This window comes from Takifugu rubripes, chromosome 20 (assembly GCF_901000725.2).
Source record: "Takifugu rubripes chromosome 20, fTakRub1.2, whole genome shotgun sequence".
NCBI classification, from domain to species: domain Eukaryota; kingdom Metazoa; phylum Chordata; class Actinopteri; order Tetraodontiformes; family Tetraodontidae; genus Takifugu; species Takifugu rubripes.
In genome coordinates, this window is record NC_042304.1 from 13,911,089 (window position 1) to 13,924,491 (window position 13,403).

Consider the following 13,403-nt stretch of genomic DNA (forward strand, 5'->3'; position numbering starts at 1 on the left):
AGACTATTTAAACTACATTTTCGGCAGATGCTGGAAGTAATTACGGCTAAATCGCGCCCTCTACAGGTCAGTGGTGATTATTGCTATTTATAAATACGCGAGTCCAGATGTTGGATTTTACTGACACCTAGTGGATTCAACATGAAACTACAAGAAAATGATTAAAAAGGTCGTTTTTCCCGTCAAGAGAAAAGAAAAGCCGATAGTCACTCCGGTTCAATGGTTAAACAAACACCACCATTTAATAAATGATTTTTGCAATACAAAACATCTGTGCAAAAAAATAGTCAGACAAAATCCAAAGACAAGGCCTCTATTGGTAAAAACAATAAACCTTCGATGATGGGCACACTGCATGATTTTACCTGGCTTCAGTTGGAACAAAGGCACAAATTATTATTATTTTTTTTGCCAAATACAAAAATACCTAAAACTGATTAAAGTTCACAGTCTTGTGTACAAGTGGTTTTTGCACTGCTATATTTGCATACAGAAATCTTTTTACATGCTGAAGGTCACGTGCACAAAACCAGACAAAAAGGTAGCTTGATCTGCTCAGAACATAACAAAAAGTCAGCCATAATAATAGCAATAATATCAAAGACTCACCGGGGAAAATTATTCATGAAAATAATCAACCGAGCAAACATTTCCCTTCATTCTGCCAATAATGGACAATCTGCCAATCTGAGAGTGTTTGGATTAAATAAATTACAGTGGGACTTTAGTCTAATTAAAATCTGATCTGAGGGGTTAAAGAAGCAATTAACTAAATACTGAAGTTTTATCTATCTACATTCCTCAAATGTCAACGTTAAGATAAAAATACACTATAAACAAGCCGTCCTAACTGTGCTTTCTGCTCCGCACATCCACAGTGAAGGGTTCTCAGCGGACCTTTGGGTCACGCTCGCGAGAAAAATACAGCCCGTTAGCAGAAATACAGCCCATAATAGCAGAGTGCAACACATATGGACGGTGATTGTCTACTACACAGGTGCGACTGTAGCGGACTTCAAGACGCTGGGGTTTCCGTGTGAGTGCAGGACTGACTAACGGACGCACAAACATCAGCTCACACGTACGTTCGATCACACACGGTTGATTTCAGCCGGATGTGTTGAAGAACACGCAACACAGAACACACGCCGATCTGCTCGACCTGCTCCGAAATGTAGACTTTTAACAATAAAAGCCCGAAACGTAAAGAAGGCCCGTTAAAATTCCTTCTAAAAACTCCCAAACTGCTTCGCCATGTCCGATTTTCAGTAAAAATGAAGGTCCGATCTGCGCTTCCGTCGCTGACGGAACCCTGAATCCAGCCCTTGTGTGTGGGCCCGTGCGGGGGATGAGTTTGGGAGGGTACGAGCTCTGCAGGGGGGCTTCTGCAGCCAGCGGCCACAGAACATCAGGCCATAAAACATTCAGGTGTCATCAAGAGAAGGGGTTTGTGGGGAAAATGACGCATCCCAGTGGAATGATGGAACCCAGTGAGGAGCCGGTGGCGTTCTGCCCCATTTCCCATTCTTATTTAACTCAGAACTCGTCTCGTATATGATGCAACACTGTTTTCATCTCCTTTGCTCATCCTTGTACTCTTGAAAAGGTCGTTTCCTTCAAGCCCTGAATTAAAAGTCCATTTAGTGATTTTTTTTTACATTTTTCTCACACTAAAACTCAGGCTTTCTTCAGGATGGACTCTTTTTTGAATGGTGGATTTAGGACTTATGCACCTTATTTACAGGGTAAAATAAAAACATTTCAAACTCATGGAATTAACTACACTTTAAACAAAATGTCATTAAAAACGTCAGACACCTGTGGATATACTCGTGTAGCTGCAGGAGTGTTTTTGTTGCACACTAAAATGTGGCACAGGCTGGTTTCTGTCACGACGTCACCAGAGGAGGAGGAGGGGTCCCCGTCTCCGCCCGCCCGACCCCCGCGACCGTCCATCTGTCCCTCTACAGGTCAGCGGTGATGATTGTGTCATTATACATCAGTACATCCGAATCTGAAGCGAGCAGCGCTGAGGTCTGCGAGTGGTCCAGCTGCCCCACCCCCTTCTGTCCGTACCCCTGCCCCCCGCCGCCCTGCATGATGCAGTGGGAGAGCAGCGGCGTGTTGGCGTCGTGGTTGGAGCCCGTGGTGGAGGGCACTCCGCTCACGTGACCCGTGCTGGTGGAGCCGCTCGCGCTGCTGGGGGAGCGGCTTTTGGGAGGCGGCAGGTGATGCTGGATGACCTTAGTGGGCGCGACAGGGGGAGCGAAGTGAGCCGGGAACGCTGCGTATCCTGTGGGAATGGGGTAGCCGTTGACTGGGATGAAGCGCTGGTGGGTCTGGGACACGGCCATAGGCGTCCAGGCCGTGATCTGAGCCATCTGGCCCGGCGAGGCGATGGCCTGGGCCGGGTAGAGGTACCCCGCCGGGGCTGCGGCGAAGCGCTGGTTGCTGAGGTTGCTGACGGGGCTGGCGCTCAGCGAGGTGGTCTGGGTGGTCGCGTTGCCGCCGCCACCAGAGGGCGTGCTGGAGCTGGCATGGGAGGACATCCCTTCCCAGGCCCGCAGGCGGGTGTGGATGTCCTTGAAACGCGGACGCCGCGCCGGTCCCTCCTGCCAGCATTCAGTCATCAAACCATAAAACCTGAGGGAGCAGAAACAGCGATGAGCGATTCGACCGGTGGTAAACGGATGCATCTGCAGTGGTTCCTAACCCGACGTACCTCGGGGGACAGTCCTCGGGACAGGGCAGCAGCTGCCTCTTTCTCACCATCTCCATCACTTCCTGGTTGGAGAATCCGTAGTAGGGCTGCAGGCCGTAGCTGAACATCTCCCACAGCACCACCCCGAACGACCAGATGTCCGAGTCCGAGGTAAACTTGCCGTAAGTGATGGCCTCCGGGGGCATCCAGCGGATGGGCAGCAGCGTTTTGGGCTGAAGGCAGTAGTAATCCGAGGAGTAAATCTCTCTGGAGAGACCCAGGTCGGAGATCTTGACGTGGAGCTGTTCGCCCACGAGAACGTTCCGAGCCGCAAGGTCTTTGTGGACGTAACTGTGGCTGGCCAAGTACTCCATCCCAGCCGTCACCTGGACATGGAAGAATAAAAACGCCATTAGTGAACGCAACTTTAGTAAAAAAAATAAAATAAATGAAAGTTTGGTGGGGGAAAAGTCTCAATTTCTACATTAAAATTAGAAGTTGAAGGTAAAAAAACCAGATTTCTGAGGCGTTTCTTCGGGGTCAGACACCATCTTCCTCCAACTAATGGCACAATGTTGTATTGAAGTGAAGACCTCTCTTCCTCCCCACCTGTATGGCCATATGCAGGAAGTCTCCGTGATCCAGGGTGGACTTCACCGTGCCGTCCTCGTCACTGCTGCAGCCGACGTCCGAGTGTGGGGAGCGCATGATGAGGAACTCGTGGAGGTCCCCCTGGGGCAGGAACTCAAACAGCATGCAGACGGGCTGCTCCTGGGTCACCACGCCCAGCAGACACACCACGTTAGGGTGCTGGAGCTCCGTCAGCACTGCAGCTTCCTGAGGGGGGGGGGGGCACAAGAGGAACCTCCAGCATAACCTGTTTTCAGGAGTGCAGTAAAGATCTACTGGGTACCTTCTGGAACTCGTTCCACTGTTGGGTGCTGGAGACGTCCTTCAGGGTTTTTATGGCCACCAGCTGAGCCTGGTCCATGCCTGGCAGATACAGGTGACCTTTGTAGATCTTTCCCAGGGGACAATCCCCGAGCTCCTCCATGAAGCGCACGGCTGACAGGGGGAGCTCTTTGGCTTTGCTCTGCAGCCAATAAAAAGAAGAAACCGACGATTATTCTGTGTAAAACCAGAGCAAGAACTCTGACACGAAGTTTCCTTCTAATTTGAATCTGATGTTTGAACCGAGAGAACAATAAAATAGTTGTGGAAAGACTCCAAGTGTGGGAGGTGATGTGGAAAGATTAGGAAAACTGTCGCAGATCTAAAACCCAACTGAACCGACGGCTCCTTCTAACAGCTGCAGGAGGTGAACATTTCATTTCTGACTGTTTTAAACTCATCTAAGTCGTTTTAGGGCGTCTAACACGTCGGCAATCACGATCAAATACGAAAGTGTCTCGTTCAAAGCAACAAAAAGAGCAAAGTTTAAATAGTTTGATGGTGATTTAACTGAATTTAGACACTGAACAAGGTAATGAGAAGCTTTTGTGCTGGTGATGCAAAACACTGGCACAAAAGTAGCATGTGGTTAGCAGCAGTGTGTGTGTGTGCGTGTGCGCGCGCGCGTGTGTGCGTGTGTGTGCGTGTGTGTGTGTACGAGAAGATAAAAGGTGAGGAGAAGTTGGCAGAGATTTTCAAATTCCAGGAACTTTGAGATGAATAATGAAATTCCTCAGAAGAGACAGGCAAGTCCGATCTCTGAGGGGGGTGGCGCACGCACGTGTGCGTGTGTGTGCGTGCGTGCGTGCGTGTTTTGATAGGAGTTTTGGACTTATAAAAGTCACAGATGTTTTTCGTTTAAGTTTGTTTCACCGCTCCGTTTTTTTTTCCCACACCCCAAAAACCGTCAGATCCTCCTCAAACACGCAGCAGGGCAGCGTGCGCACGCGCGCACGCACATGCGCGCGCACGCTGACTGTCACAGGCAATGACCTCTCAGTGCTCTGACAGCAGAGCCTGCTGGGTAGGAGCCCAAGTGTGGGATGAATTTCAGATAATGTAGTGTATCAATGAAGACTTAAACATTGAACACATAGGTTTTAAAACCATTTAACATTCTTTGTGTCCTTCCAGATGTGCGTGCACATCACTTCAAATCACTCTCCACCGTCTGCCTGGAGGAGAAGTAGTCCCCTCCACCTCTTTTATGTCAAGAAAATGGGTGGATAAGAGATATCAGGGCAGTTAGGTCTGGTGCATTAGTCCCATTAGAAGCCGTGAGGCTATAAGAGCTTAGCACCGGGATTATCGGGATAAAACAAACAAATGAAGCTCGGCGTCGGCAAGTTCGATGGTGGATGTTACAAGAAGGAACGGGAGGAGAGGGGGAAGCGATGAAGGACGGGAACGAGGTCCAGGAGGGGAGGAGGGCGAGACAGATGGGTGACGGGAGGCAGGGGGGGAGTGGGGTGAGGATGGAGCAACAAAGGAGAGCGGGAAAACAGGCGCGAGCGGCGCATTCCTGAGATCCCAACATCTGCCTGAGAGAAGGTCGTTTCCAGCGGCTCACGCGTGCTGGGACACATCCTTCCTGCCACCGAGGGGCTCGCGGCTCGTTCAGAGCCGACGGCGGCAGAGGTTTGGATGCGTTTGGTCAGGAAAAAAGGCAACAGGACCATAAATGTCATGAACCTGCGGCGCGGCGCCGTTCTACCTTGGGCTTGTAGGCGGTGGTGAGCATGGACATCTCCACGTTCTGTCCACGGACCGGTTTGGGCTGGCGGGGAACCGGCGGCCTGGAGGACTTCTGGTTGTTGCGGCACACACATATGAAGAAGAAAAGCAGGGCGATGGCCAGAGGGATGGCCACGCTGGGAATCAGGATGTAGAGGATCTCCATGTTGCTGCCGCCAGGCTTGTCTTTATGGTCTGTGAGGAGTCATTGACGCACGCGCTGTAATAACACCGTATGTAATAACGCCGTAATAACAGGAATGCACAACTCCAGCGTACCACAGATGGGGATGTCACAGAGCTCCATGCGGACCCCCTCGTCCAGGGTGAAGCACCAGGGGGCCTCGTGTTTGTTTCCGGGGTTACGGCAGTAGGAGTGGCCTCCGTTCAGCTCCGGGTAGCGGACGGCCAGGTAGGTGTGGCTGTGAGGGTACTGCGAGTTCCACGGCTGACACTGGCGGCCCGACTTGGTCACGCTGACCGTCCCTCTGTAGTCGGCCCCGCTGCTGTTGTAGCACTTGTGATCTGAGGGGAGCATCACAACATTGTCGTCACGTCCACCATGACGACCTTCCCGAAACATTCGACATGAAAGGAGACGCGTCTCGCCCTTCTGAGCCGGAGGGAAGCTTCGCTTTATAAGAACAAGCTGTGCTGACAGCAGTAATAAAAGAAATCTTACTCTTGTTTATTGGATCAGCCATGGGAATGCCAATCCTCAGACAGTTGGCAGCTGCGGGGCTGTCGGACGCCGCCAAGTCCTCGCAGTTTGGGAGCTTCAGCCTCTTCAGGATGATGGGGTTCGAGCGGGCGATGATGTACTCCGTCTTGCACAGGTCGTTCTCCAGGATCTCGCACTCGTCCCTGCACAGGTCCCGAGGTTTGTCCGTTCCGGAGCTGCGGTCGCACGTCGGGAAGGCAAAGTGGCAGAGCGACGGAATGGCGAACTGGGAGCAGCGGTCGGAAAGATGGTTGGACGTCCCGATCATGGTGAAGGCGGCTGGGAGGAGAGAGAATCAGAGAAAAGTTGTATAAACCAACCAATCAGACGAGAGGCTGATAACTCAGCCGGAGCTAAAACAACCCCAGTTAGGAAATGACACCATGACTATATGTGTATACTATCCGAATGAGAGGTTTGTACGGGAGCATGTGGGAGCTTCGGAAGCGTTTAAGACAGCTGCGTGCACACGAACCTTTAAGTGTCGTAACACACGACGGATCAAAGGACGAGACAATGAAAGCCTGCAGCTGGAAATGTACGCTTCGTGGCAAGAGCGCATTTATTGCAAACACATGCTCTCCCGAAGAAAGAACAAGTGGTGACTACGTAGACGGCTCACGCTGGCGCTCCTGGGGACACGCGGCACATGTTGGAATAAAGTGGAACTGTTTGGGGGAAAACCTCCCAAACATGGACGTTCTGGCTACGAAGCGCAGCGGTAATAGGGCTGTTAGAGCGTACGGGACCCCCGTGGCACCATTAATTTTAACTTTCAGATAAGACTTGTGGCTCTTTGCTTGAAGGATCCATAAACATTGAAACGACCTCTGAGGAAACACGTGAGCGACCAGCAGAGACACAAACCAGCGCAACAGAGCTACACAGCAACCGGCCCACTGAACTTCCTTTGAACTTGATAAGTCCTGTTTTTGTGCGGTGTATTTGTTCAGGTTTTGTCTTGTGGGCCGGCCTCATGCGCAGATGGTTTTCATCAATTCGGTGCACGCGGAGAAGGCAGGATTACAAACGTCCTCCATCAGCCCGGCTCTGTGCAGACGGCGTTTGGCTGCTCAGCGAAACGCTGCTAAATGACAGCTGACAGCAGGTGGTCAGCTCTTCTGTCACTGAACATCACCTTTCTCTTTCATGTGTTCCATCAAGATACTTAATGTTGAATTTTGGGTCGCCGTGGCATATGTTTCTCACCTGTGATCTGGGTTTCGATCTCGCCCTGCATTTGCAACGAGTCGACGAAGATGCTGCGGTTGCCGATGAAGCGGGCGCAGGCTATTCCTCTGTACGGCTGGCAGAAACCCTCTTCATCAGAATCGTCACTGAAACCACAGAGAGAGTACAGAGAGATTTAAAAAATATTTCCACAGGAGAACACTGAAGGGGGATTCACATGATGAGCGATGCGCCGGGTGTCCACTAGGGGGCAGTGTGAGGTTGAAGTTTGTTTCATGTTTCGGGGGTTAAACCAAGATGTGTCCTGTTGTTTGGTTAAAAAAATGTCACATTCAAGACAAAATATACAATTCAGTTCACAGCACAGATACTAAAAGTAGAGCTTAGGATTCATGTTGTGTTATCTGAGGTAACAGAGGAACAAAATAATCTGAAACATATGAAGGCAGCAGCGTCATTTTTGGACCAGGCTTATAGTTCTCTCCATTGTCCATTTGCAGGTTTATAGAAATTCAGCCATCTCCTCTGTGTGCTCTCTCTGCTCACCCACAAGTCCACGCACGCACGCACGCGCACACACACACACACACACACGCGCGCTGACGAGCTGGCTGTCGGCTTGTTGTGAGATCATTGCCATGTCATGTGCTTTAAGTCTTGCCATATGGAGACTTTAAGACCAGGCGTAACCACAATATAGGGGAGTGCATGATGCCACTGCGCACGCATGAACGCAAATGCGCACACAGAAACATTTTGTAGCCCTTGGCTGATTGAAAGAACATCTTCATGCTTCAGACGCGGCTGATACAGTAATGGCAGAGCGGGGAGCGCCGCTTGAACTGATCCTGAAACAGCGAGCGCACAATCGCAGCCGTCGGCTGTGACTAATGCAGTAAAGACAACATAAACGTGAAGCTGTTTAACTAAAAGAGGCCACTTCAGTTCACATTAGGAGCGACAGCGAGAGGAAGGCGGGGCGAGGTGTAACGATTCATCACCGTCAAACTGTGATGGAGTTCAGCAGATCCCTGCAGGAGCCTCAGCTCTGGAGATGCAACAGTGGCGCATGCGTACGCAAGAATAACACCGCAAAACACACACACGCGCGCACGCACACACACACACAAATGCAGCCTCCTCAACCATGTTGGTGAGCGTGTTTGGTGCGAGTGTGGGACCATTAAGTTGTGACTCTGAGGCGTTCAAAGTGACTGAGGGGTCAAGGTCAACCTCCCCTGCCGGTCTAGATGGGTTTTCCAGACACACGCACGTGCACCGTCAAGTCTGCGCACGGCTGGAGAGAGCTGCGCTAGAATACATTTAACAGTCTAATGCAGGTTTAGGCCGATTATATGCATCAGATGTCTAATTTCCTGCTGAGATGTGGATGTTATTAATGCCCACAAACGTATGGAGAGGGCAGTAAAAACGCCGCCTGTGTGTGGGATGAGGGGCTTTAATACTCTGGATATAATGAAGCAGAATAGTTACACGCGGAACAGCGAGCACATGGAAACGCGCTGAGCACGCGGAGCCACACACAGACAAGTCAATGACAAGGAAGTACAGACGATCCACCACAACCCAGCCAGAGCCCCGGAGGCAAATTACAACTCTGGTCAGCCCGACAGGGCCTCACCCCGACAGTCTCGGCCCCAGTCACGAATCGGCGCTTCCCCAAGCATCAATTCGCGTTCATTCTTCTATAAGTTGATTTCAGTCATCTCGGTCCTGTCCTGAGCAGCAGAAATGAGCTTTGAAGCGAGAGGAGCATGAAAGGACGGAGCTGGGGTGACTTTTCCCTGAGCGTGCGAGCGTGCCGTTCCAGGAAGGGAGCTATAAAAATGGTTACTATTTGTGTCAATAGTGGACGTACGTCCAGGCCGTTTCACACACCAACGTTACGGCTCCTCTGTGTAACGTTTTATGATATTTAAGTCTGAATCTGGACTCCAGAGCTCGACGGTAAATCCAGTTGGCCACAGAGCTCAAATAAACTAATGAGGATGTTCAGGTTTTACATCCTCAGGATTTATTGAGGGAACAGAAGAATCTGTAGGTTTCCCCCCATTTTCTCCCCCTTGTTTATATTCATATCTGGACAGACTGTTCAGGAGACAGTTTTAATCATTTTCACACTTTTCTTTTGATTTTCTTCTAAAGTGACACATAGAACAACAAAAAAGGCGACCTGCTGCCTCAACAACTGGAAAGTATTTAAATGGAATTATAAGATTTAGTGGTTCATCAGCAGATGTGGACGGACGGCGTCATGTTTACTGTCTTAGCTCTCTTTTATTCTTTATTTTGAGCGATTCTAAACTGTGGGACAGTCCTGCTGTTTATCCGAAGGCAAACACTTTTCTCCTGCTTGGAGATGCCGTCGCTGGTTGGAAATGTTTTGATTACGGACCTCTGCGGGGTTTTTCGCAACATAAACGCGGGCATTTCTCATGGACGGGCCGCAGCCTCGATGAGAAACCCAAAAGCTGTCGGCTGAAAGGGATCGAGACAGGATGGGATTTGAGGGGCGGATCCCGATGACATTCTGGATTTCAGGGTTTCATTTCCAGGGGCTGCCGAGGGTGCCGAGTGAAGAGGAGATGAGCTGCCGGCAGCCCGGGCTCTCAGCTGAAATCGTGCTAACGCCTCCGTGTGAGCGAAAATTCCCTCATTATCCTATCAGCACGACCTCGGAGCTCGTGTGGGAGACGTTTCTGAGTCCGCAAAAGGGTTTTTGGAACTCCAGAGGTAAACAGAGAGACGGAGACAAATGCCAACAGGTGGCGGGTGCTGGAATCTGGGAGGAGAGTCCAATGCAGGGCACACACACACACACACACACACACACACACACACACACGCAGAACATTTCACAAACAACTGCAAACCGGCGTGCGTCACATGTCAATGAAAGCACAAACTTGCGTGCAACCCGATGGAAATGTTATATTCCGGGGATTATTTTGCTATAAGATAAGGGGACACGCTGAGGAAATGGTGTCTTACGCCGGCCGTAGCTGGATTCCAATATGTTAAATAAATAAATATGCTAAGCAGCTTTTCACAGACCGCGCTAACGTTTGTCCAAAAACAAACGAGGACCACATGTCCGGGTGGAAAAGAATGGACGGGCAGAGGATGAGAGGGAGAAAACAACAGACTATCATGTGGTGGCCGTCCTCATTTCATTCCTGGATTTAAGATTAAAACCAAATCTGTGAAGCATTATTAAAACCTGCTTGTAATTATGAACGATGCTGCAGCATTAGTGCTCGAAAATACAGGATGTTGGCGAAGCCCCCCCCTTTTTTTTTGTCTGTTTCACAACGTCCAGCATGAGGTGATTCACAAGCCTGGATCCTCCAGTGGGCTTTAGTGATGACAGCAGAGGTGCAGAATGTGGCTGCAGAGCTGATAAGAAGCCCGACAGGCCGAGGTTCATGAGGGTCCGCGGCCGCCGGTGGCCCGTGACGGCACTGGGAACGAGCAGCGAGCGAGGGGCAACTGGATGCTGCTTCAGGGAACAATAGAGAAGGAATGAAGCCTCCCGAGTCCTCGTCTTACTTACTCAACGCAACAAAAGAGACGACTGTTGGAAAAGGGGATGAGGCCCAGAGCGAACCGGGAGGGATGGCGAGGCGGAGAAGAAGCATTTTGGTTTGGCTTGAAATGGAAGAATTGACATTTATTTGCTGAATAATTGTGTTGAATTAAAGTGTAAACTAGAATTACATTTTATGCTGTAACAGCGCCCCCTGTGGATAAATGGTGGAATTATGTTGAGTAGACCAACTGGAAGTATAATTTTACTTTCAATGCTTTCTCATCTGTTTGGAAATACTCAATATTAGGAATACAGACACTTTAATGCCCTTTAATTTGTTATTGTACATTTGTTCAGACTAGACAAACTTTAGGCAGAAATAAGACGCTTTGCTGATGTAAAAGCCTCAGGTTCTGAAGAAGAGGACAGGAAGTGTTTTCAACACAATCCAAAACAGGTAAAAAGCAGCAGATATTACAGCTAAATGAGACGCTGACACAGCTGTTGCTTAATCAACTGAAGAGTGACGGGAATGAATGTGCGTACACACACACACACACACACACACACACACACACACACACACACTCACACACACACACACACACACATCCCATTACACTGACTCAGCTGATGCTAAATATACGCTTACTGCATTTATTTCAAAGGAGCTATGTTTTCTGTTTTGCTGTTCCCTCGGACATTTTCCAGGAAAAGCAGATGCAGAAAATGTGGAATCATCCATGAAACCAGCTAAAGTCTCAGAACTTTGAATTCAAGAGCAAGCGGCCATTTATTCATATTCCTGGGGATTCTCTCTAAAGGAGTCCGCAGGAAGACTCTCAATTAGAGACGCTGGTGTTCAGACTCCTGAAGTTGCTGTTGTTGGTGCAAAGCTCAGATTTTAGCCGCAGGCTAAAGGTTTCAGCTGTGGGTGAGGAGGAAGGACAGAGCAGCTTAATAACAGGGTTAACGTCAGCATACTGCCGCGACACATCCAGCCCAACACTCCCGGGTGACATCACTTCCTCGCAGGGGATCGGAGTCAGGGGTGGGTGGGGGTGGGGTGGATATCAGGCAGTGAGAGTGAGGAACAGCCTGTCAATTAGCAGGAGGGGGGGGGTAATACGTCTACTAAGACCTAACGTAAACCACGGCCTGTTTAGACAGACACGTTCACACACAAACATGAGCTGGGGGAGGCAGGGGAGTCCATTTAAGACCCCAGAAGGTTTATTAGGGGGGGGGGGGGGCATAGGAAGAAACCTGACAGATTTGTTTGACTAATCATTCGTCCAATGCTTGTGCAGGCAGATGAAAACAAACAAGACAGAAAGATCCGGAAACGGAGTGTATATTTGAAAGGTTTTCCATATAAAGACGGCGCAGCAGCCGTAAAATTTACGACAGCTTATTACCTGCATCGCAGATTCTTATCGTAGCACACAAAAGCAAACGCTTAAAAACGACAGGAGAACACATGTTTTGGTCGACTGGTTACTGATGGTGATGAAGGAACAAGACGACACACGTCTGCAGCCTTTAGAGGAGAAATAATCCCTGATGAGTGTGATCAGGAGGCACAACACGAACACCGAGGAGCCCAATAAAAAAATCCCTGCTCTGCCCGCAAGGTCGACAGTCTCTGACCTTCAAAGAGAGCAGCAGAGATTCAGGTCTGCTTTGTAGCCTAAAAATCAGACGTGATCAATGATGAATGAGTGGAAACGTCCACCTTTGCTAACCTTCCATCGCCTGAAAGCCACATCTGACAGTTTCGCCATGTTTGTCTGAGGTTTCTGCATTTTGTAGGGAGCAAAGAGAGGAAAAAATAAATACACAGCCTTTGTTCCCCCCCCACAGTGCTGAGTGCACGCCGCCTCAGCGTCCAATAGAAGTTAATTTACAGGCCGTGTGTTATTTAAGAGCCAGGCGTGCACACTCAGAGCTGTCAGCCGTATTTACAGCACGGTCCGTACGAACATATTTATGTCATACGTGTTCTGCGTGCACGCTAACCAGTCCGGCCAATTCACGCTTCAGTGCCAAACGGACATCTGGGATGCACCAGCACCAGTAAACAACAGTGATCAATGAGCTAACCTCAACAGAGAGGGCTTCGTTTTTAAAAAGCCTTCACCAAACTCCTCTGATCCTGTTAAGCCCTACAAATGACTAAAGATCCCCCCAGCTCAGGCTCACCGGTTTGAAGACCCGGCTGCAAACAAAAGCCTCTATTTATACCAAGAAATACTGGAGGTAAGACTGAGCCTCGCTCTGTTTCTCTAACAAACTCCAACGCCGCCGCTGAGGGAAAAGAAAGGGCACTTTCTGTGCACATGTGCATGTACGCCTTCATGGGTGCTGTGGGGCAAAGTTCAGGGAAAGCCCGCATACCCCGTCTATACCTCCTAACCCTCAGGGAGAAACTGAGAGTCCCTCTCTCTCACACACACACACACACACACACACACACACACACAGCAGATTTGACCTTGACCAGACCTGCCAGCAGGATCACCAACAGACAGACGCGGGGGATTCTGGGGGAAACA

At 49.8% G+C, this 13,403-nt stretch overlaps 1 protein-coding gene across 4 annotated transcripts in view; it reads right to left on the reverse strand.

Annotated features, from left to right (window-relative positions):
* Positions 1-215: 215 nt before the first annotated feature.
* The window catches only part of ror1 (receptor tyrosine kinase-like orphan receptor 1), a 76,551-nt gene continuing 63,363 nt past the window's right edge, over positions 216-13,403 (reverse strand). For all 4 annotated transcript variants that reach the window (XM_029828320.1, XM_029828319.1, XM_029828318.1 and 1 more), the window contains 8 exons: positions 7,317-7,444; positions 6,069-6,386; positions 5,666-5,911; positions 5,367-5,581; positions 3,615-3,794; positions 3,311-3,538; positions 2,723-3,087; positions 216-2,643 (listed from right to left, as the gene is read on the reverse strand). In XM_029828320.1, the coding sequence (XP_029684180.1) occupies positions 1,965-2,643; positions 2,723-3,087; positions 3,311-3,538; positions 3,615-3,794; positions 5,367-5,581; positions 5,666-5,911; positions 6,069-6,386; positions 7,317-7,444 (2,359 nt within the window). In that variant the 3' untranslated portion in view covers positions 216-1,964. The remainder of the gene's footprint in view (positions 2,644-2,722; positions 3,088-3,310; positions 3,539-3,614; positions 3,795-5,366; positions 5,582-5,665; positions 5,912-6,068; positions 6,387-7,316; positions 7,445-13,403) is intronic.